This window comes from Physeter macrocephalus, chromosome 4 (assembly GCF_002837175.3).
Source record: "Physeter macrocephalus isolate SW-GA chromosome 4, ASM283717v5, whole genome shotgun sequence".
In the NCBI taxonomy this organism is placed as follows: Eukaryota; Metazoa; Chordata; class Mammalia; order Artiodactyla; family Physeteridae; genus Physeter; species Physeter macrocephalus.
The window spans coordinates 16,692,258-16,715,510 of record NC_041217.1 but is presented as its reverse complement, the minus strand read 5'-3'; the positions used below and the strand labels follow the sequence as shown (position 1 = coordinate 16,715,510).

Below are 23,253 nucleotides of genomic sequence, written 5' to 3'. Positions count from 1 at the left end.
TTTGCTGCATCCCATAGGTTTTGAATCATTGTGTTTTCATTGTCATTTGTCTCTAGGTATGTTTTGATTTCCTCTGTGATTTCTTCAGTGATCTGTTGGTTATTTAGTAACGTATTGTTTAGCCTCCATGTGTTTGTGTTTTTTACATTTTTTTCCCTGTAATTGATTTCTAATCTCATAGCGTTGCAGTCAGAAAAGATGCTTGATATAATTTCAATTTTCTTAAATTTACCAAGGCTTGATTTGTGACCCAGGATGTGATCTATCCTAGAGAATATTCTGTGTGCACATGAAAAAGAAAGTGTAATCTGCTGTTTTGGGGTGGAGTGTCCTATAAATATCTATTAAATCTGTCTGGTCTATTGTGTCATTTAAAGCTTGTGTTTCCTTATTAATTTTCTGTCTGGATGATCTGTCCACTGGTGTAAGTGAGGTGGTATAGTCCCCCACTATTACTGTGTTACTGTCAATTTCCTCTTTTATTTCTGTTATCAGTTGCCTTATGTATTGAGGTGCTCCTATGTTGGGTACATATATATTTATAATTGTTGTATCTTCTTCTTGGATTGATCCTTTGATCATTATGTAGTGTTCTTCCTTGTCTCTTGTAACATTCTTTATTTTAAAGTCTATTGTATCTGATATGAGTACTGCTACTTCAGCTTTCTTTTGTTTTCCATTTGCATGGAATATGTTTTTCCATCCCCTCACTTTCAGTCTATATGTGTCCCTAGGTCTGAAGTGGGTCTCTTGTAGACAGCATATATATGGGTCTTGTTTTTGTATCCATTCAGGAAGCCTGTGTCTTTTGGTTGGAGCATTTAATCTATTCACATTTAAGGTAATTATCGATATGTATGTTCCTATGACCATTTTCTTAATTGTTTTGGGTTTGTTTTTGTAGGTCCTTTTCTTCTCTTGTGTTTCCCACTTAGAGAAGTTCCTTTAGCATTTGTTGTAGAGCTGGTTTGGTGGTGCTGAATTCTCTTAGCTTTTGCTTGTCTGTAAAGCTTTTGATTTCTCCATGCAATCTGAATGAGATCCTTGCTGGGTAGAGTAATCTTGGTTGTAGGTTTTTCCCTTTCATCACTTTAAATATGTCATGCCACTCCCTTCTGGCTTGTAGAGTCTCTGCTGAGAAATCAGCTGTTAACCTTATGGGCGTTCCCTTGTATGTTATTTGTCATTTTTCCCTTGTTGCTTTGCTTTCAATAATTTTTCTTGGCTTTAATTTTTGTCAGTTTGATGACTATGTGTCTTGGCATGTTTCTCCTTGGGTTTATCCTGCCTGGGACTCTCTGCACTTCCTGGACTTGGGTGGCCATTTCCTTTCCCATGTTAGGGAAGTTTTCAACCATAATCTATGCAAATATTTTCTCAGGTACTTTCTCTCTCTCTTCTCCTTCTGGGACCCCTATAATGTGAATGTTGTTGCGTTTAATGTTGTCCCAGAGGTCCCTTAGGCTGTCTTCATTTCTTTTCATTCTTTTTTCTTTATTCTGTTTGTGGCAGAGAATTCCACCATTCTTTATTCCAAGTCACTTATCCGTTCTTCTGCCTCAGTTTTTCTGCTAGTGATTCCTTCTAGTGTAGTTTTCATTTCAGTTATTGTATTGTTCATCTCTGTTCGTTTATTCTTTAATTCTTCTAGGTGTTTGTTCTGTAATTCTTCTACGTCTTTGTTAAACATTTCTTGCATCTGCTCCATCTTTGCCTCCATTCTTTTTCCAAGGTCCTGGATCATCTTCATTATCATTATTCAGAATTCTTTTTCTGGATGGTTGCCTATCTGCACTTCATTTAGTTGTTTTTCTGGGGTTTTACCTTGTTCCTTCATCTGGTACATAGTCCTCTGCCTTTTCATTTTGTCTATCTTTCTGTGAATGTGGTTTTCCTTCCACAGCCTGCAGAATTGTAGTTCTTCTTGCTTCTGCTGTCTGCCCTCTCTGAAATGATTTTTGCTCATTATAAAAAATATTCCTTTTCTTGTATTTGTAACTTTGTATACTATCTTCTTATACAAGTTGGATCCCCAAATTGTATAAGCTTCAAGCCCCACAACACATGAATCGGCCCCAGGTCACATGTATAGGAGAGATTTACAGTGTGCTGGCTAAAGAAAAAAAATTTTTAATAACTTTTAAAATTTAGTATATTGAAAAGAAAAGCATAAATAAGAAAAGTAGCTAGGCACTTTTCTACTTAAGTGGTCTCTCTTTTAATTAATTTTGATTTTATTTTTGCCTCTGTCTGCATTTTTCCCTCTATTTCTTTGATGCATGATTGTTAAATGATGGCAATGAGAGAAGTGTGGAAAAGGGATTTATTTGGGGGACACAACAAGATATTTTCTTTAAACACTTCATCTGTCTCTTCAAAGAATACTGATAATGGATAATTTTATCCCTTTCATATATTACAGGATAATAAAAACTATAATGTTAAAGAGGAAAGAAATAAAATGTAAAAGTTAATAGCTAATTCATTCTCCATGATAGTTCAGTCCTTGGCCTTTTCTGAACAGAGACTGCCAATAGTAACAAATTATGTGATGATTATGTGATATGGATAGTTCACTTGGGACCAAGAACAAATGACCGGACTTCAGGACCTGCCTCTTGAAACTACGGATCCAAAGATCATAGGTCAGAACTTTATTCACTACATAATCTTCCTGAAAGAATAAATCTTCCAAGTGTTCAGAGGAAAAATGAGTACCAAACAATAGCATTTTAGTCACCAGAAAGATAACTGCTACTTTATAGAATATTGTGTGGATAAATAAAATAAAAGTGCTTTGTGCTATTCACAGGAAGGCGCCATAGAAATCTACATTATGTTCTGGCTTGTTTCACTCATTTATATGCAGGCCCTAGTTTTTCTCCATCTTTGTACATGAACTCACTTAGATTCAGTTTCTTATAATACTAAACCATTTCAGAGAAAGTGTAAAAAGAGAGTTCAATGAATTGCAGGTAACTCAAGGAGCAGTACATAATCAGAATGTGGGTGCTTTCAAGAAGGATAACTGGATGGTGATAAACCGAGAGAGAGAGAGAGAGACAGATCATCCTAGAAACTAGGAAGGAACAAAATTAATGTTTTGAAGTGAAAGAAGTGGTTTTATAATGGTCAAGAGGTCTAAAATGAACCCAAGAGAGTCCTTATAGGGGTATGTTTTAATATCACACTTGAGTTTCCCAACCATTGCTGTGGTACACCATTGCCTAAGGACAATGCCTTATGAGAAGACTCCCCAAAGATACTTTCCAAATACACCATATATACAAAAACACATCATACACACACACACACACACACACACACACACACACACACACACACACAGAGGCAGGTGCACCCTGAAAGGCTGCAGTTCTGTTACTGCAGCACCTCAAATTAAAAGTGAGCAATCACATATTAAGTACTTAATATATGTAAGGCATAGGAACTTCCCACTTATGATACTGGAAAGATAGAGCTGAAAGCAATAAATGATTTAGAGGACTTACTATACTTCTTAATTTTTGCATTTTTTCATCTTATAAGATTTATCTTGTAAAGATGTTGTCCATACCAACAGACTACAACTTAATTTTTGGTATATCAAATTTACTTTTTAAAATGAAGGGATTTTCCTTCTGTATACAAATGGGATTTCATATAATTTTCAAAACAAAGTACCTAAAGCCATTTGTTTCTCTAAAAAATAAAGTAATTAAAAATAAAGTTTTGGGGCTTCCCTGGTGGCACAGTGGTTGAGAGTCCACCTGCCAATGCGGGGGACACGGGTTCGTGCCCCGGTCCGGGAGGGTCCCACATGCCGCAGAGCGGCTGGGCCCGTGAGCCATGGCCGCTGAGCCTGTGCGTACAGAGCCTGTGCTCCGCAATGGGAGAGGCCACAACAGTGAGAGGCCCGTATACCGCAAAAAAATTTTAAAAAAATAATAATAAAGTTTTGTCAATATTAATCAGAGTATGGAGCCTTTTTAAAGAATCATAAATAACTGAAAGTTGTTATCTCAGAGTTGATAAGAAAATTTTAACTACCCACTAAAGGAAAAACATTAAAAATCTATTATATAAAGATGACATGAAAAATATTACCACAAAATATGTATTTTAATTAACTATATAATTTTTCATTTTAGTTTTAATTTGAATATGTATAAACTATTAAATTCCATAACTAAAATAAAATGTACATAGTTTTCATATACTGAGTTATAAGTATAACTTATATTTATCCTTTTTATTGACATTAAAATTTTAAAAAACAGGGTAACGTTTTCACTAATCAGGAAACTATTAATGTGTGTAATCTTATATAATAACCTATATTTCTAAATATTAATTTTTCTGAATAGATCTTGAGTTTTACATTTGTATCTGCAACTTTGCTGATCTCCACCAAGATACTTAAAAATTCTGGCAACATTTCAGAGGCAATATCTTTTAATGAATCCAACAATAGGCCTTTGCATATATCTGCCAGTAGGTGGAGCAGACAGCATAATTTACTACCCAAGAACAAGGACAAGGGAATGAAAGTCTGTTTATTTGGAATAAAACAAATCTGCAAATGAGATTTTCTTCAAAGGGAAGATGTCCTATATGTGTTAGATTTAGTTTGACTGGTTACTGAATCAAAATAAATATTACATAATCTTTGCAGAAGTAAAAAGAGAGTTCAATGAATTGCAGGTAACTCAAGGAGCAGTACATAATCAGAATGTGGGTGCTTTCAAGAAGGATAACTGGATGGTGATAAACCGAGAGAGAGAGAGAGAGACAGATCATCCTAGAAACTAGGAAGGAACAAAATTAATGTTTTGAAGTGAAAGAAGTGGTTTTATAATGGTCAAGAGGTCTAAAATGAACCCAAGAGAGTCCTTATAGGGGTATGTTTTAATATCACACTTGAGTTTCCCAACCATTGCTGTGGTACACCATTGCCTAAGGACAATGCCTTATGAGAAGACTCCCCAAAGATACTTTCCAAATACACCATATATACAAAAACACATCATACACACACACACACACACACACACACACACACACACACACACACACAGAGGCAGGTGCACCCTGAAAGGCTGCAGTTCTGTTACTGCAGCACCTCAAATTAAAAGTGAGCAATCACATATTAAGTACTTAATATATGTAAGGCATAGGAACTTCCCACTTATGATACTGGAAAGATAGAGCTGAAAGCAATAAATGATTTAGAGGACTTACTATACTTCTTAATTTTTGCATTTTTTCATCTTATAAGATTTATCTTGTAAAGATGTTGTCCATACCAACAGACTACAACTTAATTTTTGGTATATCAAATTTACTTTTTAAAATGAAGGGATTTTCCTTCTGTATACAAATGGGATTTCATATAATTTTCAAAACAAAGTACCTAAAGCCATTTGTTTCTCTAAAAAATAAAGTAATTAAAAATAAAGTTTTGGGGCTTCCCTGGTGGCACAGTGGTTGAGAGTCCACCTGCCAATGCGGGGGACGCGGGTTCGTGCCCCGGTCCGGGAGGGTCCCACATGCCGCAGAGCGGCTGGGCCCGTGAGCCATGGCCGCTGAGCCTGTGCGTACAGAGCCTGTGCTCCGCAATGGGAGAGGCCACAACAGTGAGAGGCCCGTATACCGCAAAAAAATTTTAAAAAAATAATAATAAAGTTTTGTCAATATTAATCAGAGTATGGAGCCTTTTTAAAGAATCATAAATAACTGAAAGTTGTTATCTCAGAGTTGATAAGAAAATTTTAACTACCCACTAAAGGAAAAACATTAAAAATCTATTATATAAAGATGACATGAAAAATATTACCACAAAATATGTATTTTAATTAACTATATAATTTTTCATTTTAGTTTTAATTTGAATATGTATAAACTATTAAATTCCATAACTAAAATAAAATGTACATAGTTTTCATATACTGAGTTATAAGTATAACTTATATTTATCCTTTTTATTGACATTAAAATTTTAAAAAACAGGGTAACGTTTTCACTAATCAGGAAACTATTAATGTGTGTAATCTTATATAATAACCTATATTTCTAAATATTAATTTTTCTGAATAGATCTTGAGTTTTACATTTGTATCTGCAACTTTGCTGATCTCCACCAAGATACTTAAAAATTCTGGCAACATTTCAGAGGCAATATCTTTTAATGAATCCAACAATAGGCCTTTGCATATATCTGCCAGTAGGTGGAGCAGACAGCATAATTTACTACCCAAGAACAAGGACAAGGGAATGAAAGTCTGTTTATTTGGAATAAAACAAATCTGCAAATGAGATTTTCTTCAAAGGGAAGATGTCCTATATGTGTTAGATTTAGTTTGACTGGTTACTGAATCAAAATAAATAACTATTACATAATCAATCTTTGCAGAAAGATAAATTTACAAATGGAAGCAGAGTTTGCATTTTACTTATTCAAATCAACTAAAATTAGCTTTGTTTTCACAAAACTTTTACAGGGACAGAGATTTTTTGATGTGTTCATTTAATAAGGGTGCTAAACCAATCCTGTTTTACAGGTGATGGGGTGCATAACAAATAGTATTTTCTGGGAAATATAATTGACTAATCCTATTATGTCTGTAGCAACAAATTAACCTTATTACTACTAGTTAATGGTGATTGATTATTTATGCAAATAAGTTACCATGTTCAGCTTTCTGATTGAAATAAACATATACAAAAGGTGCTTTAATATGACTTGAACTTTTTAATTAATAAAACCCTGAGGGGTCTATTAATTCACTCATTGCAATATTAGTTATTTACTTGTGTAATTCCTATTAATGCTAATACATTTGCTTGCATAGAAATGAGATAATTATTATCACTAAAAATTAGTAATAGATTTTAAGATGTACATTAGATTTATACTAAAAAAAGGCTTAAAACTGACTTTAAAACTATGCTGTCAGTATGAGTATGTCAGTATAGCAGCATAATCATCCTAAAATTAATACATTAAAAAAGACTTCATTTATTATCTGTATATGAATTCACATATTCACAATTTTAGGTTACAAAATTCTTCACCTTTTCTTATACATTTATTTGTCTGAATTAATGTTTTATTTCAACTCATCTAAATTAAGCTATATTAGAACTATGAAAATTTAATATGAAAATTAGTATTCTAGAAACTACATTAACATCATTCCTAAATTATTGAGATCACCAATAAAATAGTGTTTTTATCCTAACAATGCTGTTAGAATTATTCCGTTTAAGCAGCTCAAGAAAACTTTTCTCATCCTCATATACTTCTTATAAAAATTACTTAGGTTTGAATATTTTTTCAGTAAATTTTCAAATATCTGCACAAATTGAGAGTTAAAACTTATGCAAGCCTTTCAATATAAATAAATTCATATTTTGCATTTATTTTGTACTTAAATGTGTATTTAATATAATTTGAAAACAAAACTCTAAAAACAAGCAATGCAATTAATCTATAAACATATGACTTAAGAATATTTTTAAAACTGCAGCTTCATTTCTTCTCAATAGCCAAGTCATTCTGAAAAAATCATTAACAATACTTGACATGAAATATGTATCTTTCATTCTCTGACTCTTGCTTAGGTTTGGAATTTAAAGATTTTTCTTAAAATAAAATAGTAAATGGAATCAGCAAAATCATAAATATAGGTTGTTAATTTCAGTGAGACTGCCTATATAAGCTGTAACTGAAAGTTGGCAATTTCCTTCCAGCCCCCGCAAAAATTGTCTGGCATTAGACTGAAATTAGATGGAATGCTCCTTGTGGTTAAGGAGCATAATATACATTTGTATGACCTGACCCTAGTCCTAGCACAGTAGCAGAAAGATTGTAGGTACTCAAAAATATGTTATTTGGAGTAACTAACTGATGAATTTTAAAGTTAAGATTTATATTCACTCTGTTTAGTAAATATCAGTGTTGCATATTTTTGTGTAGGTGAAGTTGATTTATAACTGTACCTATAATATCAGTTTTAAAATTCGACTTTTAAATTTCATGATGAAAAGCACTAATTTAAAGCTAAGCAAAGCAAATGTGGTGGATATAAGGAACAAAACATTTAAAATTTCCAGTACCATCCTGTTAGTACAAGCAATCCCCTGAGCAAAGTAAACAGATGAGACAAGGATGATGCCGCTATTCTATTTTATCATGAAAGAAAGAAAAGGAAGGAAGGAAGGAAGGAAGGAAGGAGAGGGAGGGCAGGAGAAAAGAAAGAATGGAAAAAGAAAGCCTCCCTCAGGAACAAAAGTGTGTCCATAGTTTCAAAGGGCTGTCCCTTTTATCTCTACTTAATTGTGATCAAATATTAAAGACCACTGTGACAAAATACACCAACTTGCAAGATTCAAATAAAAACCCCTGACATTTTAATAATATTCCTCTTCAAGGGAGGTGATTTAAAAACATCATTTCCCCTGTATTGCCCTCAGGTCTGTGAAGCCAGGTGTGAAATGTAGGGTGGGCAACACCATTATGAAGATTTCTAACTAATTTTCTTTAATAACTAAAGAAAAGCAAAGAAAGGAAATGAGAAAATGAATGCTTCCAACAGCTAAGACAAATTGAAGAACATGAAAGTGTAGAATCTTGGTTTATCCTTGACAGGTTAAATTCTAATAATATGATTGTTATCATTTACTGAAGGTTCTCTAATGGCCTGGCAATATTTTAAATACATTACATTTAGTCCTCACAATGTTCTCTCAAGGTGCAGAGCGAAACAGAGGCTCAGACAATTCTAGGTAATCTCCTAATACCTTACCCTAAGTGAGAGAGCTCGCATGCCAACTTAGCTCTGACTGATGTAAATGTCCACACTCTTTCTACTGTACCATAGCGCCTCAAAAAAGAAACATTTTATTGGATGCCAGGAAGTTCTAGGGACAAGTGATCACTAAACTAAAATTTATATACACTGATATTACTAGCAGCCAACATGGGATAAACAGGAGAAAAATGAGATACTGCATTGACAGCCTGCATTGTTAACACAAACATACCTAAAACATAATGGTAATATTGCTTGAAAATTCGTTAAGGTCCATGAGCCAAGTCACATGGTCAGTTTGTGAAATGATTTGTTAAACCAGGCACTTAAATGAAAAACCGAAATGAAAACAAAACACTTTAAAAAATAATGTATATAAAATATCTATCATACTCTCTGACACATGGTAAGCACTCCACGGATATGTGCTATTATATTATTTCTATTAGTAAAACATCCAAGTTTTTATGGTCTTTCTAAATTATTCCACTATACACCCAATAACTAAATAACCCTGGATAAAACAGAATTAACAGATGTTTCAGTTAAATCTGATTTCACCATTTTTAAGATTGCTTTCTCTATCACACTACCAATCATAAGTATAAACCACACAATTAGAACTCAGATTAAGTTTCAAAGTATAAAGAGAGTTCAAAGTTATCATAGAAAAAACCATCCCCAAGAATTATTACTCGGTTTAAAGAATTACAGGATATATTTATAGCTCCCCTTAGTTTCATCAAAATTGAAATTACTGGGAACTAAAGTTTGAAAAAAATGTTTTGCTAAAAAGAACCCTTGATCTGTAATTCTATATCTTTAAAATGTAGCCCACTAATCAAACGACTAAAACATTTACATTGTTATGGATTTTATAATAAAAAGTGAAAGTACTTTTACCTTTTATTTTTAAAGCTCTCTTTAAATTATTACCTAAGCATATTTAGACTTGAAAGAACTCAGTTTGAACACCAGAGCTATTACTAGTAGTTTTGTGCCTATGACCGGTCACATCATTATCTGAGTTTCAGTTTCCTTGCCTGCTAAATAAAGACAATTCAGCTACCCAAATCCAAGTAAATATTACGATAGTCATCATTATTGTCGTTTCAACTACCAAACAGAAGCTAGAGGTACAGGAGGCCTGTTTTCCAAACTTACATGGCCAGCCCAGTACTTAATACGGTTCCAACTTTGGATGCCTCTGAGGAAGACATTCAGTCTCAGCTCTCACCCTCTCCCACTGGGACTTCACTTGCCCCTCCCTGTCGGAAGACATCTGCATATGCGACTCACCTAGAACTCTAAGACTGGACTTGAAGTCTAGGAGAAAGAATAAAAACCAAGAAATTGCTAGTTTCCGGCCTCAAGCTCAAGTAACAAAACACATCTCATCCCCCAAATTCAAGCTTTTTTTTTAACTGTATTTCTTTGTGAGCAGAATATTCGACATGCAATTTTTTTTTTCTTAGAAACCATGACGAGATCTGAAGCAGTAAAATCTTCCCACGTATCAGAAAAGAAATTTCTAAGTATTCCAAATCCCACATTTATATTTCTATACGAAGATGCAACTGCTCAAGCAGTATGTTTAAAAGCTACACATGAAAACTTGCCTCAGAATTTATTAGATTACTAGAATAGAAAGGACGCAAGAATGGTTTTAATCGCAACATTCGCTCAATTAACAGAGAAAACACGACAGTGACCTCAGCTTAATAACTCCTTAGTTCTTGATCAATTCACAACACAACAATAAGCCACTCAGGCGGGATTTGGAAAGGAAGGTTATGCCCTTCGTGGCGGATCGTAGTGCTGACTTGGACTTTTCTGCCAGCCTCGCCCGGCCGCCTCTATGAAGCTGCTGTCAGACCGGCCAGGGTGCCTGCGTGCACCTACACAGCAGCACGGAATTGAACTCGAAGTAGTATCTTTGTGATATCTTTTCAACAAGTCATGTCCCGTTCAGCCTGCTAGTTTATCTCTGTCAGGCTGGGTGCCCAAGTGGCTTCCGCGAGCTGTCAGGGACAGGTAGACCAACCTGCTTTGTGCTGAGGAGGTAATGCATCTTTCGGGCTTGGTAATCTCTTTTCTTCTCCTCCCTTTCCAGGTCGGCCTTCTTCTCTTCCCTTTCTGTCATCTCTGCAAACTCCTCCAGAGCCTCCCTGCAGGGAATCAGTTTGCGGTTATTCATGATACGAAAAATCTGCTAACCTTTTAATTCTTTCACTGATGAGAATCAAGTACGTTTTTGAGGGGTAACCATTGTCCACATCCATCAAAATCAGTGGTGGAATCGAACTTACCGGCACATTCTAGGGGAATCTTTGCAATCTTTAAAAAGCATTTAAGTGATTTTTCACAGTGGTGAAATTTTGAAAATCAAGTATCTACATATTATAATCAGTTCAATAGCTGAGGAACTGTACCAAATGCAAAGTTAATTACTATGCTATCATTTTCTTTGGCTATTTTGGACTTAGTTAAATATCCTGAGAAAACATCTGGGCTATTGATTTCCTTTAAATTTGGTATTTACCAAGTTCTCATTGTTTATTTTATACACTAACAGGCTAATTTAAAAAGTGTGATGGGTTTTTACACATACACTTAATTTATTCTAAGTTTACTTCAGTTAAACAGTTTAAATAATATCAACAAGATTACACATATTATCCTGTACTTGAAAGGTTGACATTTTGTTCAATTATATCAATAATTAGAATAAAAGCCAAATTGGGTGCATAAGTTCACAACTTTCTAAGTGTAATAAATTCCATTAAAATAATGAAATTTTCATCATTTATGTATATGTATTTTAAAAATTTAAACAAAAAATCACCTCTTAAAATATACTCTGTGACAAATACCTGCTAAATAGAATATTATCAAATTATGGAAAAATAAATCCTTTATTTTCATAGAACAAGTTTAACCACTCATGTTAAAATAATGTTTTGAAATTGTACTTTATGCTTTTAAAAAACAGATATGTAACTTAGTGTCTAGTTCTATAAGTAAAATTTTAAGTAAAGCATCCGGGCACATACCTCAAAGACAGCAGGGGAAAGTAGAGGGGAGAATTCCAAAAATTAAAAAAAAAAAAAAAAAAAAAAAAGATTCTCACTTCCACTTCAATGACTGGAAATATTTTTGTCGTAATTTTCTGTTAAAGGCTACTAATACAATACTTCATACAAGGTTACTTATGAAACACACCGACGTTTAAAAATCACCATGCTCTGCTATTGCAGCAGAGCTAGTTTTTCCAACATAAGATTAAATTGCAAAATAAATGAATTACTTGGAGTGGCATGGCCCTCATTTTGCCACCCTTCTCTTGAAAATTGCTTATTAATATGAAAAAAGGAGTCAGAAAATAGCCTGTTTTACTTTATGCATAGTATTTTGGGGGCTTCTGCACCCACGGAGGTGGGCTGGCTGCACATTTAGATTGTGCTGGCAGGCTGGTACAATGACCTTTCTGACCTGCATCTCAAGGCTATTATTAATCGCTAAGTAACCTGGTAAAGCCAAACAAATTTGTTTCCATTGAAAGGATCTCTATCTGTGTCTGAGAATTTGTTCTGTACCAAACAAACCTCATTAACTGTGTCCATTTTTGACAAAGAACCAGGAGTTAGAGGGATTGGTGACCTTTCTTTGTCCTTAGGTACAAATTTCAAGGCAGTTACATATGAATAAATGAGAATTTTTACCAGGAAAAGTGACAATCATATGTTACATAAAAAAGTGAATACGTCATTAATTTTCACCTTTACTTTTGATATTATGCAGAAAATATCTCCTCTATAATTCCTCTTATAAGTCTTTAAGATAATTTAAAATAACCAATGAACTGCCACTATAAGGATAATTACTCAGATACGCATGTATCCAATTTTATGTTACTCCAAAGATAAGGACAGTAATTTTCCGAGTAATCACAAAAATTAAAAAACACATCTACGAAGAAGTTTGTGTTCTATAAATAATTTAATGACTATGAAGCAATCTTACATAAGAAAGAAAAAAGGCCCAATAAAATTGAACACATACATGAACAGGCAAGGTACAAAGAAGTAAATAGGACTTGGATACAAAATGAGGGTGGAAATTACTTGAAGTAGTAAAAACCGTCCATCTTCAGGATATGGAAATATAAAATTAAAACAATGTGTACCTGGGGAGCTTGACAAGGAGAGTTAAAACTGAGAGAGATGTAAAAGAATGTCAGTTTCCAGTATATAAAGAAAACACAGAGTAAATCTAGAAGGAACTGGGAAGCCCTACAGATAAATCCAAGAAATTTGACAAAACCCTAGAAAAACTAATCTGGGGTAATCTCAAACCACAAAAATAATTAATTTAGTCAACTCATACAATTATTGAAAAAAAATCAATCTAAAGTTCCTAGCTGATTTATTGCCCTACTTGAGAGTGTACAGTTGTATTGAACACCACAATTATATTTATGTTAAATATTCTTTGTTAAATAACCAAGTAGGAAGAGCTGAATAAATTATTTATCCTTGATATATAGATTTTTGTTATAGCAATCTAGATGAAGACATGGCTCAATGTAAAGGATGCAGTAAAAAATTATGATCCCATTAAAGATTAAAAGCTGGAAACCATTGTAACTAGGGTTCCCTGCAAAAGTATAAAATTTACCTATCTTGTAATCCAGCAATTTTTAAAATCCTTTTTAAACAATTAAAAATTTCTCCAAATAGCTTCAGGTTGTCATGAATATATTTTTTTTAATTTCAGGTGTATTGACTTATTTCTATCTTCAAAAAAAATCCTGGGATATATATGGGATAGGTATAACTAATTACCCTATTGTACAAATATGAAAACACATAAAGAGATGAAATGACCCATTCTGAATAACAAATCCGTTAATGGCAGAAATGGAATTAGAATCCCTAGATTTGCAGATTCTCTAACCACAGACCTGGCTATAGTCATCCTGATACAAGAAATACTATGGAGAAGCTATTTTTATTGAAGGAACCATGCATATTTTCTTTTATCTTATGATCCTGTTTCCTATTATATAGTTAGAGAAACCTGGATAAGTCCCCAGACTTTCTGTACCAGTTTTTATATATACAAAACATTTTGTGATATTAGTTTTAAAATAAAGGCAAAAATTACTGAAACTATGTAAAGCTTTACACATTTGAAGATATTTTGCTAATGATATCTATAATGATAATAAAATATTTACATATTCTAATCGTGATAACAATAATAGAAATAATAATAGCCACTTGGAGGCAATATAATAGAGCAGTTAAACAACATAGACTCTGAAATTACACCTGGTTATAAAATCTCTGCTGGGCTACTTACTAGCTGTTTAATCTTTGAGCTTCAATATCCTCATCTGTAAAATGCAAATATATTATCAGTATTTGTATCTTCTTCATCAAGCTATTGTGAGGATCGAATAGATTAACCTATGTAAAGTGCTCAGAGTAGTGGCTGGCACACAGTAAGGTGCTACATTAGAGAATGTTTCCTGTGAGCTGCGTACTAGGCTACTTGCTTTATCTACATAGCTGAATAGGAATCTTTTATGCTTTCTTAAATCCCGTCAATGATCTCCTCCTTTGTCTCTCCGCACTAGTGTGCACTTTACGGATGAGATTTCCCACAAGGCAGAGCAAGGAACCTGGCTTCCTAAGAGGCAGGAAGCACGGGGTAAACCTTGACCAGTGGGAAATAGAAGACAGAAGAGATTCATGCAAATGAATTTCCCTTTTTTGCTGTCTTTCACATACTGCTTTGAGAGGTCTCCTTGCAGATTGGGAGAAAATCTATGCGGCTAACAAAAGAATGCACACCTGCTCCACTAGGTTGAGTCACTCTGGAACGTGATGTGAAGCAGTGGTCCAGGGCTGCAGGAGGTCATCCTATCACATCCTCCCTATAGGACCAAAGCACCCAATACAGCTGCCCTGACTGTTGGTGGCTGACGGCTCAAGCTACATCCCACTGGAGAAAATCAGCTGCCCCACCCCAGGTTTTGTCACCCTCTCCCCCAGTCTGCATCCAATGACTGGTGGTTGAAGGAATACACAGGCCCAGAGCCTCTGTGTCAATCCAGCACCACTCTCAAGACCCATCCAAATCCCAGAGCTTCCTGAGATTAGCTGAGACTTCCCATGCGGCTCATCTCCTTCCTCTGCTTTCCTCTTCCACTCCCTTAGAGACGTTATTTCCCCAGTGCTCCCCAATAACACTCACGAACCAAATCACTGCCTCAGAGTCTGTTTCCATCTCTGACACTTCACTCCCTCTTCTCCCTCACCCTCGCTGTCCTGAGCTAGAACCACCCAAATAAAGGATTGGCAGTTTAATCCTTGACTTACACTTTGTTTCCAAGAGCTTCCTGGCTAAGACATCTATAATACCTCATTTAATCCTTTCGTAGTCCTGTGATGCAGATATTACCCACACCCATTTCACAGAGGTGAGATCTCTGCCCAAACTCTCAAACTAGAAAGTGGCAGAGTTAGAATTTAAATCTAGGTCTGACACCAAAATCCATGCCTTTAAGCACAATACTATACTCATACCATACATTTTGCCCAATCCAATATTTTATTTAGATATCGATAGACCTTTTTTTTTCTGTAACTTTGAATATTGTAGTATCCATATGATTTTCCCAAAGTCCGCAAACGGGAAAAGCTGCTTTGTTTTGGAACGGTTTAAATGAACTATCGCTACTCTTCTTCATCATCAGATCATAACATTATAACTGCGGAGCTACACGCGACCTTGGAATGGACAAACTTTTGCATTTGCAGCCACACATGTCATCTCTTCTTAACACATGTTTTCCACTTGCTATTTCTGAGTATATAAAGAATGCTAATGAACATCATAATGTATAAATAGAGACAGAAACTGACAAGATCCTTAAAAGCTAACTAGCACAAGCAACTAACAAACGATAAAAACCCACAGGCCTTTCAGGATCGGCCCTGTTTATCTCTCCATCTCACTTCATACCACTCCTCCTGTGACTACAGTGCTTTGGTCAGCATGGCTTTATTTATTTCCTAGCAAACAATTTACCCAATGACCCTATTTCCTTTCCTAGAAACGGTTTACCTCAGGACCTTCACTTACACTGTATTTTCTGCCTTGAACTCCTTTCACAGCAAGCTGAATTTTCTCCCACTGTTATTTTCACTCATCATACCATAATTCTATTTTTTCCTCTATAGAACTTAACATTTATAATTATGTCTCTATGGCTGTATTTGCTTATTTAATGTACGTCTCACCCACTAGATTGCAAACTCTATAACGACTATGTCTGTTTTATCCATGTTTATTTAAATGAATAAATAAATAGATTTTACAGAGATAGTCCTCGACAGTAGGACCATTACATTGGATATGATTACTGTCGTAAAGAATTCACTCTATTGTCTCCATATAAATATGGAAGTTTGCGTATATGAATGACGACAGGAACCTGAGAGAAGTGACTACAAAAACAAGTCCGTGATTCTGCTCAGTTCTGAGCCCAGATGAAAGCTAATGATTACTTGTTATCATGCAATAATTCATGCTTCCTTGCATTGCACCTTTTCTTTCTCTCGTCACAATGACTCGTCCTTTTAAATTGTTTCTTGATTTTTGTCCAAGGTCTGAGCCAAAGAAGAAAAATAATGTACCTTCAAAAACTATTTCTTGAAGAAAACAGAGCACTCCACTCAAAATTACTTTCAGAAACGAATAATATTTATACGATAAAAAACATCCAAATTCACAATTACAATTTGGGAATTATTCTCTTCTATATATTACTGACTAAATTATTCACAATTCAGTATTCGTTCAGCAGACTCACGTAATACTTTATTTACCATAATAAAAATTATTAAGATGGCCGCCTATGCCATTCAGAAGGGAGCTATATATTTTGCCATTTTGTTTGATTTTCTTATTCATTTCAAAATACAGTACTAAAAAAATTGTGTATAATTTTTTTTCTTTTTTTGCGGTACGTGGGCCTCTCACTGTCGTGGCCTCTCCCGTTGCGGAGCACAGGTTCCGGAAGCGCAGGCCCAGCGGCCATGGCTCACGGGCCCAGCCGCTCCGCGCCATGTGGGATCCTCCCGGACCGGGGCACGAACCCGCGTCCCCTGCATCTACAGGCGGACTCTCAACCACTGCGCCACCAGGGAAGCCCTGTGTATAATATTTATCTTCTCGTACAGCTGAACGACAGTAACAACAATAAAGACCAGAAATGTCTACTCTTTCCTCTAAAAAGGCTTCTAGATCCCTTTGAAAAGAATCACTCTCTAGCTGTTCCTACTCTAACAATCCTTTACTCCTCTTTTATATGTCTCCTACTTTCTATAACAAATTATACCTGTAAACATGCACCACTTCAGCACTCCTCCTACTATGTGCTAAGGTCCTGAAGGTCAGGGTTAAGGTGTGCCCCTCTCAAAACATTTGGCCCAATATCTGGTATAAACTAGGTGCGAGCCTCCTTTTTAACTATTTCTCAGCCGACTAGCAGTGCATTTCATCACTTCTGGTGGTTTAATTAGAAGAGGGAAGAAGCCACATTGAGAAAGCCTCCCTTGGGAAGGGGACGTAGAACCCAGACTCTGGCTCTTTGCCAAGGACAGTGGTTCTCAGAGTGTGGTCCCTGCACAGCAGCAGCAGCTTCATTGGGGACCCGCTAGAAATGCACATTCTCAGGCTCTGGCCCAGACCGACTCAATCAGAAATTCTGGGGGATGGGACCCTGAGTCAATCTCCTGCCTGCTAAAGTTTGAGAAGCACTAGTTACAGCAATGAGATTGTCAGCTCTGTTGAGGAAGTAAGGTGATTCGATTCTACTCACCAGTATGACATCAGGAAGCGATGCAATTATATTCAGTTAATGATCTAATTATGAATATCACCATATTAGCTAAAGCACTATGAAGTACTACAAAGGAGACAGGATATGTACATCCCAATACTTCCATAGAAATCATAATTTTGACAGAGAAATTTAAAAATTATATGGAGATTGTTTTAAAAGCACAGATGCCCAAAATTCCATACTTTCTCAAATAAAAACAAAAAGCTATCATCTGTACCATCCTTAAGAAAAATATATAGTTCTAAGAAAATGGATTTAAACAATTCTCTAGAGTCCTCACTCTCTTTGATGGCAAAGTCAGTGATATCTTCTGTTGTAAGAAGCCTTCAAAATAAAAATAGCTGAATAGCATGAGTTTCTGCTGTGGTATGTTATGACATAGAAGTATTTTAGTTAAATTTATTGAATGGACTTATGCTGTATCTCTAACAATTGTCTACTCTCAATCTGTCCATATTAATGTAACCAAATAAGAAGATAATAAAAGGAAAAAGGGAAGCTAAGTCTAAAATATAAGTAAAATTACTAACCACAAATAAAGCAATTACATGCTTGGAGTTGGTACGTGACATCCAAAAATATTTTGAGACTGATAAAACCTTAGAACAGATGATCTGGAAGTCATTAAGATACTCAAAATATTTGCATTTGAAACAAAAGCTTCATGTTAAGTCAGTCAAATCAATTAAACCACTAATTTTATCTACCTGGTTACCTAGGCCCTGGAATTGCTGGACAGGTGTTGTAAATTTCATTAGGGCAGTGCTTTCAAAAGGGAAAATATGGTTTTAAAGTAATCACACCTTACTCTGAAATCCGGAGTTAAGACGTTCACATTTTGAAAACATTTAGAAAAGGGCTCTCATAAAACACTTTTCAGTAACTCTTGAAAATCCTTTGTTTGTAGTATAGATCAATTTCCCTTCAAAATGTCTAAGCTACTTTTACAGTTACTATCATGAAGAAAATTAACACACATTTGTTTATTCACTCAGGCAGTCATAAGTATGTTTAAAATATTCAAAGAAATAAAGTTGTGTAAAGTCCAGTCCCTGCTTTCAAGTAGCTTGCAAATAAAATAGCTGATAACTAACTAGCTTATAGACAGAATACGTCTATGAAGAAACACATAAACAGTGCTTAAGTTCAGAGAGCTCCACTCTGATTAGAGGGGTCAGAAAAGGCACTGGAGTTGGGAACAGAACAATGAACAGGCTTTCACTAAAGCAAGCAAGCTGGGATGGAGGGGAGAGGTAATGAAATGAGGAGGGATTATTCACAAAAAACTCCAGCTTTCTTTGGTAGACTTGATCTATCAACAGCAAGTTGGGGGCAATGCACTTTACAGCAGAAGAAAGGTTTCCTGACCAAGGGTGAATAGTCTCTCGAAGGCTAATGCTAGCAAATTTGTAAGCTATAGACTAGATATTTTGACAATGAAAAAAGAAGATAATGGTCAATGTCATAAAATTACAGTACCATGACTTCACTCTGATCGTAAAAAGGGAGCATCCAATTGCTCCATTATTTCATTTGCGTACTTTTCATGATTTTAAAAAGCAATAAGACTCCATTGAAAGATCATTCATGAAAATCAAGTTTTTTCTTCTTCTGGCTCTTTTGAATAGACTCAGTTGAAAAGTATTTTTTGCATAGCATTCTTTCTAAACATATGCACATATATCACTGTAAAATTATTTTCTTTTTACTATTCTGGACAACTTCTATAAAAGGAAGTAAAATTTTATGTAATATATATGATGTCCAATAATTGAGAGTAACATTGAGCTAAGTACAATAATAGGCATAATAATAAAATATATTGACTCAGTGCATCATTTTCAGGAGCTCCAAATGCTTCACAGACATTAGTTCATCCTCACAACATCCCCCTGAGGTTGGTAAGGGGCAGGTATCATTAACAAGGTTCCTGTTCTTTGTGAAATGAAATGACTTTATAGACGGTGACTTTGAGACACAGCATGGGGGCTTTCTTGCAAAAAGGTAGCTCAAGGCACATCACATTCTCTCTCCCTTGGGAGTGTATCTTCACAGTAATTTGTTCAGCTGTGGAGAAGGAGGCTCAAGCTGCTGAAGTTTTGTTTGGGGTAGAGTTCAGGGTTGAGTAGCTAAAGTTCCCATTTCAAATGAAAAGAATTGTAAGATCTTATTTACTTTGCGTTTACTCCAAAATCACACATCGTCTCTTATTTAAAATGTGTTAACTTCACTTTAAAGCAAAAATAATTGTGGTGGCTTTTTCATGCAATCCACTCAACACGGATCAGGGACCTCTCTAAACTAATCCTGATGCTATCATAAAGCACTGACCTACCATAGGATGATGGCAACTATTTTAAAGCAGTCTATCACATGTAACTTCAATAAATGAGTTTGGGAAAACTATTTATTGACCAATTATTTTCTAATTGATCTTAGATATCTCTTTCACATGAATGCTAAACAGAATCTTATCCTATGTATTCTTAGCCAGGATAAGAAAAGACTACAGAATAGTAGTAGAAAGAACAGAGAGAGATAGAAACTGGGGTGATTTTCTCTCAGTTCTCTTCAATGTCACTCCTGAGAGAGGAAATAGACAGATGAGAAGGGTAACAAGATGGAAAAAGCTTAAAGGCATTACAAAGGGGGAACGGAAAAAGTATTTTTTTAAAAAGTGATGCTTTTTTAATTCACTGCTTTTGTAGTATGACACCACTGCATACATTTCCTCTTCGTCACAAAATTTCTATTATATATATATATATATATATATATATATATATATATATACACACGCACACATCTGTTAGTTGTATCTCTCTATATATACACACACACACTCTTTAGGAATTCCCATTCTACAATAATATTTTAACTAAGATACCTGTTAACAATTTTTTCTCAACGATCCAAGCTTTTAAGTATTATAACTATTTAAGACTACAATGCATTTACTTTGGGTTTGCTTAATTCTTATGCCAAGAAGATGCTCTCAAATATGAAGATGCTCTCAAACATAATCCTCGTGTTTATAGTTTACATATTTCTAGGACCTCTAAGTCACCTTTTACTAGGGAAACCTTAAAAGGAAGGAAATACAACAGATTACATTAATCGGATCTGTATTTCAGAATCATTCAGGCGGCAGAAGGAAGGACGGCTTGATGAGGAATGAGAACTGAGGGCTAGGAAAAGAAGTGATACAGCTTGGTCATCAACAGAATGGAGAAAAGCATCTTTAGTATGAATCCCATGTTTCTGGCTTGGGCACTGAAATGAAAAATGGTCCAGTTCACCATAAGAAGAAGAGATTTGGGGAAAAAATTATTACTTCACATATAAAGATGCTTAATTTGAGGTGTCCAAGTGGCAGTGTTAGCAGGCATTTGAATAAATATTTATAATAATCAGAACATTCTTGGCTGGAGAATATTCAGATCTATAATCATCAAAACATAAGTGGTAACAGAAGTCACTGAAGTGGAGGAGACTGTCCAGAGAATAAAGAATGAAAAGGCAAGTGCATCAAAGAGAGAATACTAATATTCAAGATCAGGCAAATAAAGGCGAGTACACAAAAGAAATGGAGAGGAAACGAGCAGAAAAGTAGAAAGGAAGCCAGGAGAGAGTGCCTTCAGAGAATCTAAGTTACGAGAGAGTAGAGAAGAAAGTAATCAACACTGTCATGTGCTTCAAAGAGGTCAAATAAGGTGAAGGGCAAATAGCCGGTTGGATGGTACTTTAAATAATTTTTTAGGCATAGTTACAGTTTCTCAATACACTTGCACAGTAACTTAAAATGTAACTTCAAGTATGACTGTAAATGTGTATTATTAAGATATCAGGTACCCAAATCTGATTTCCACCACATAAATTTACTCTCAATCAGCAATATTAAAAACAGCATTACCAATCCTTAACACAGAATTAAACAGGGGAAAAAAACACAAAAAACAACTCTCCTCCATCCACCTCCTATCAGAGGATCAGCTAGGATAAGTGAAAGATAAGAACTTCTAATCCATCCATTCCTCCAAGTTGGACAACCACCAGGCTAAGTCCACAAACCAACATATTTTAGTCCCTTGCTTTCAAATGAGTAACAATTTATTGCTACGTTCTGGCTCTTTTTTCCCCCCCAAATATCACCACAAAAAAGAGAGACTTGAAATTCAGAGAGCTCTTTTCTGTTTAAAAAAAAAAAAAAAAGTTACAGAAGTCACTGTTCACTACCTTACTGTGTCTCCTATTGAGGATTCATATGTGAAATTTCCAGAAATTTCTAGAAAAGCTGTTTCTTGCATATGCAGTAATGTTTTCTCCATTTTGACAATGGGACATGCTTAACTAATCACATCCCCTGATCAATCACACCATCAGAGTTATCATTCTGTATTTTCCTTTACCATGATCCTTGTTTTTTTACTCATAAATGTCTTTTGTAAACTTCTTGAAATTCATTGTATAAAGAGTTAAATTTGAAAAACGTTAAATATATATACAGATACATATATAAGAAAATTGTACCCGATGTAATAAGCTTTTTCCTTTTATTAATTCTATCTCAGGAATGAAGGGTTTTTTTTTCCTTTTTATATACTTGGCTTTAAAAATGTTTTGAAATAGCAAATTGTTAAAGGTAGTGCATTCTTGGTAAAAATAAAAATAACGTAAAAAGGCTGTGATCAAATAGTTGATATCATTCCATATTTTAAAGTGATTATATGGATTATGTCATTAATTACTAATGATGGATAAATAATAGACTGTTTTTAAAAGAAAGATTACATGCTGTACTTTAAGTTAGACACTTTAGTATGTTACTATCTAAATTCTACCAAATTAATTGCTATAATTATTGTCTCTTCATATATAAAGTGATTCTACAGAAAGAAAGTCATGTGGACGGTTAACACTACAGACTAACTTGGTCCTTGAAAACTAAAATGTTATTTTCTTTATGTCTTAGGCTAGCCCTTACGAAAAGAGCCTGTCACCTAGATACAATTCGATAAAGCCAAACTGCTATCATTTAGTTGGCTGAGATCGGAACATTATATTTTTAAAATGTGGTTTATTGAAACATTATTTTTAGGTAATCATATTTATTCTCCTTATTTACACAATATCTATGGTGCTCCACTTATGTCCTTGAAACAGGGAACAGGGACAACCTAGTATGAAAAAGTGGCCTCGCTGCTGGAGTTCATAAATTTTGTTCAGCTTTGGATGAGTTCAAAGAATTGCCATGTAAGAAAAGCCTTACAGAGGGAATTTATCTGATTATGGCAGTAATAATTACCCAGCTGTTTATTGCAGATAGAGAAATAATTCATGTAGGCAATAGGCCGTGGTGGCAATGACACTCTGCATTTAGTAAATATGCAAACTGTTCACTTCTAATTAACCAAGCTAGAGGATGCCCTTATTAAATGTATAAACTAAAAGTGCCTTCCTGACAAGTGATGAATTGTTACATTGCACAAACTCTTGCCACAGAATTATTGGAGTGAACTTGGG

General features: G+C 34.9%; 1 protein-coding gene across 3 annotated transcripts in view; it reads right to left on the bottom strand.

The window, feature by feature from the left end:
- The window catches only part of SPATA17 (spermatogenesis associated 17), a 195,377-nt gene that overhangs the window by 101,131 nt on the left and 70,993 nt on the right, over nt 1-23,253 (bottom strand). For all 3 annotated transcript variants that reach the window (XM_028488338.2, XM_007126127.4, XM_028488339.2), the window contains one exon: nt 10,858-10,981. In XM_028488338.2, coding sequence (XP_028344139.1) covers nt 10,858-10,981 — 124 coding nt within the window. The remainder of the gene's footprint in view (nt 1-10,857; nt 10,982-23,253) is intronic.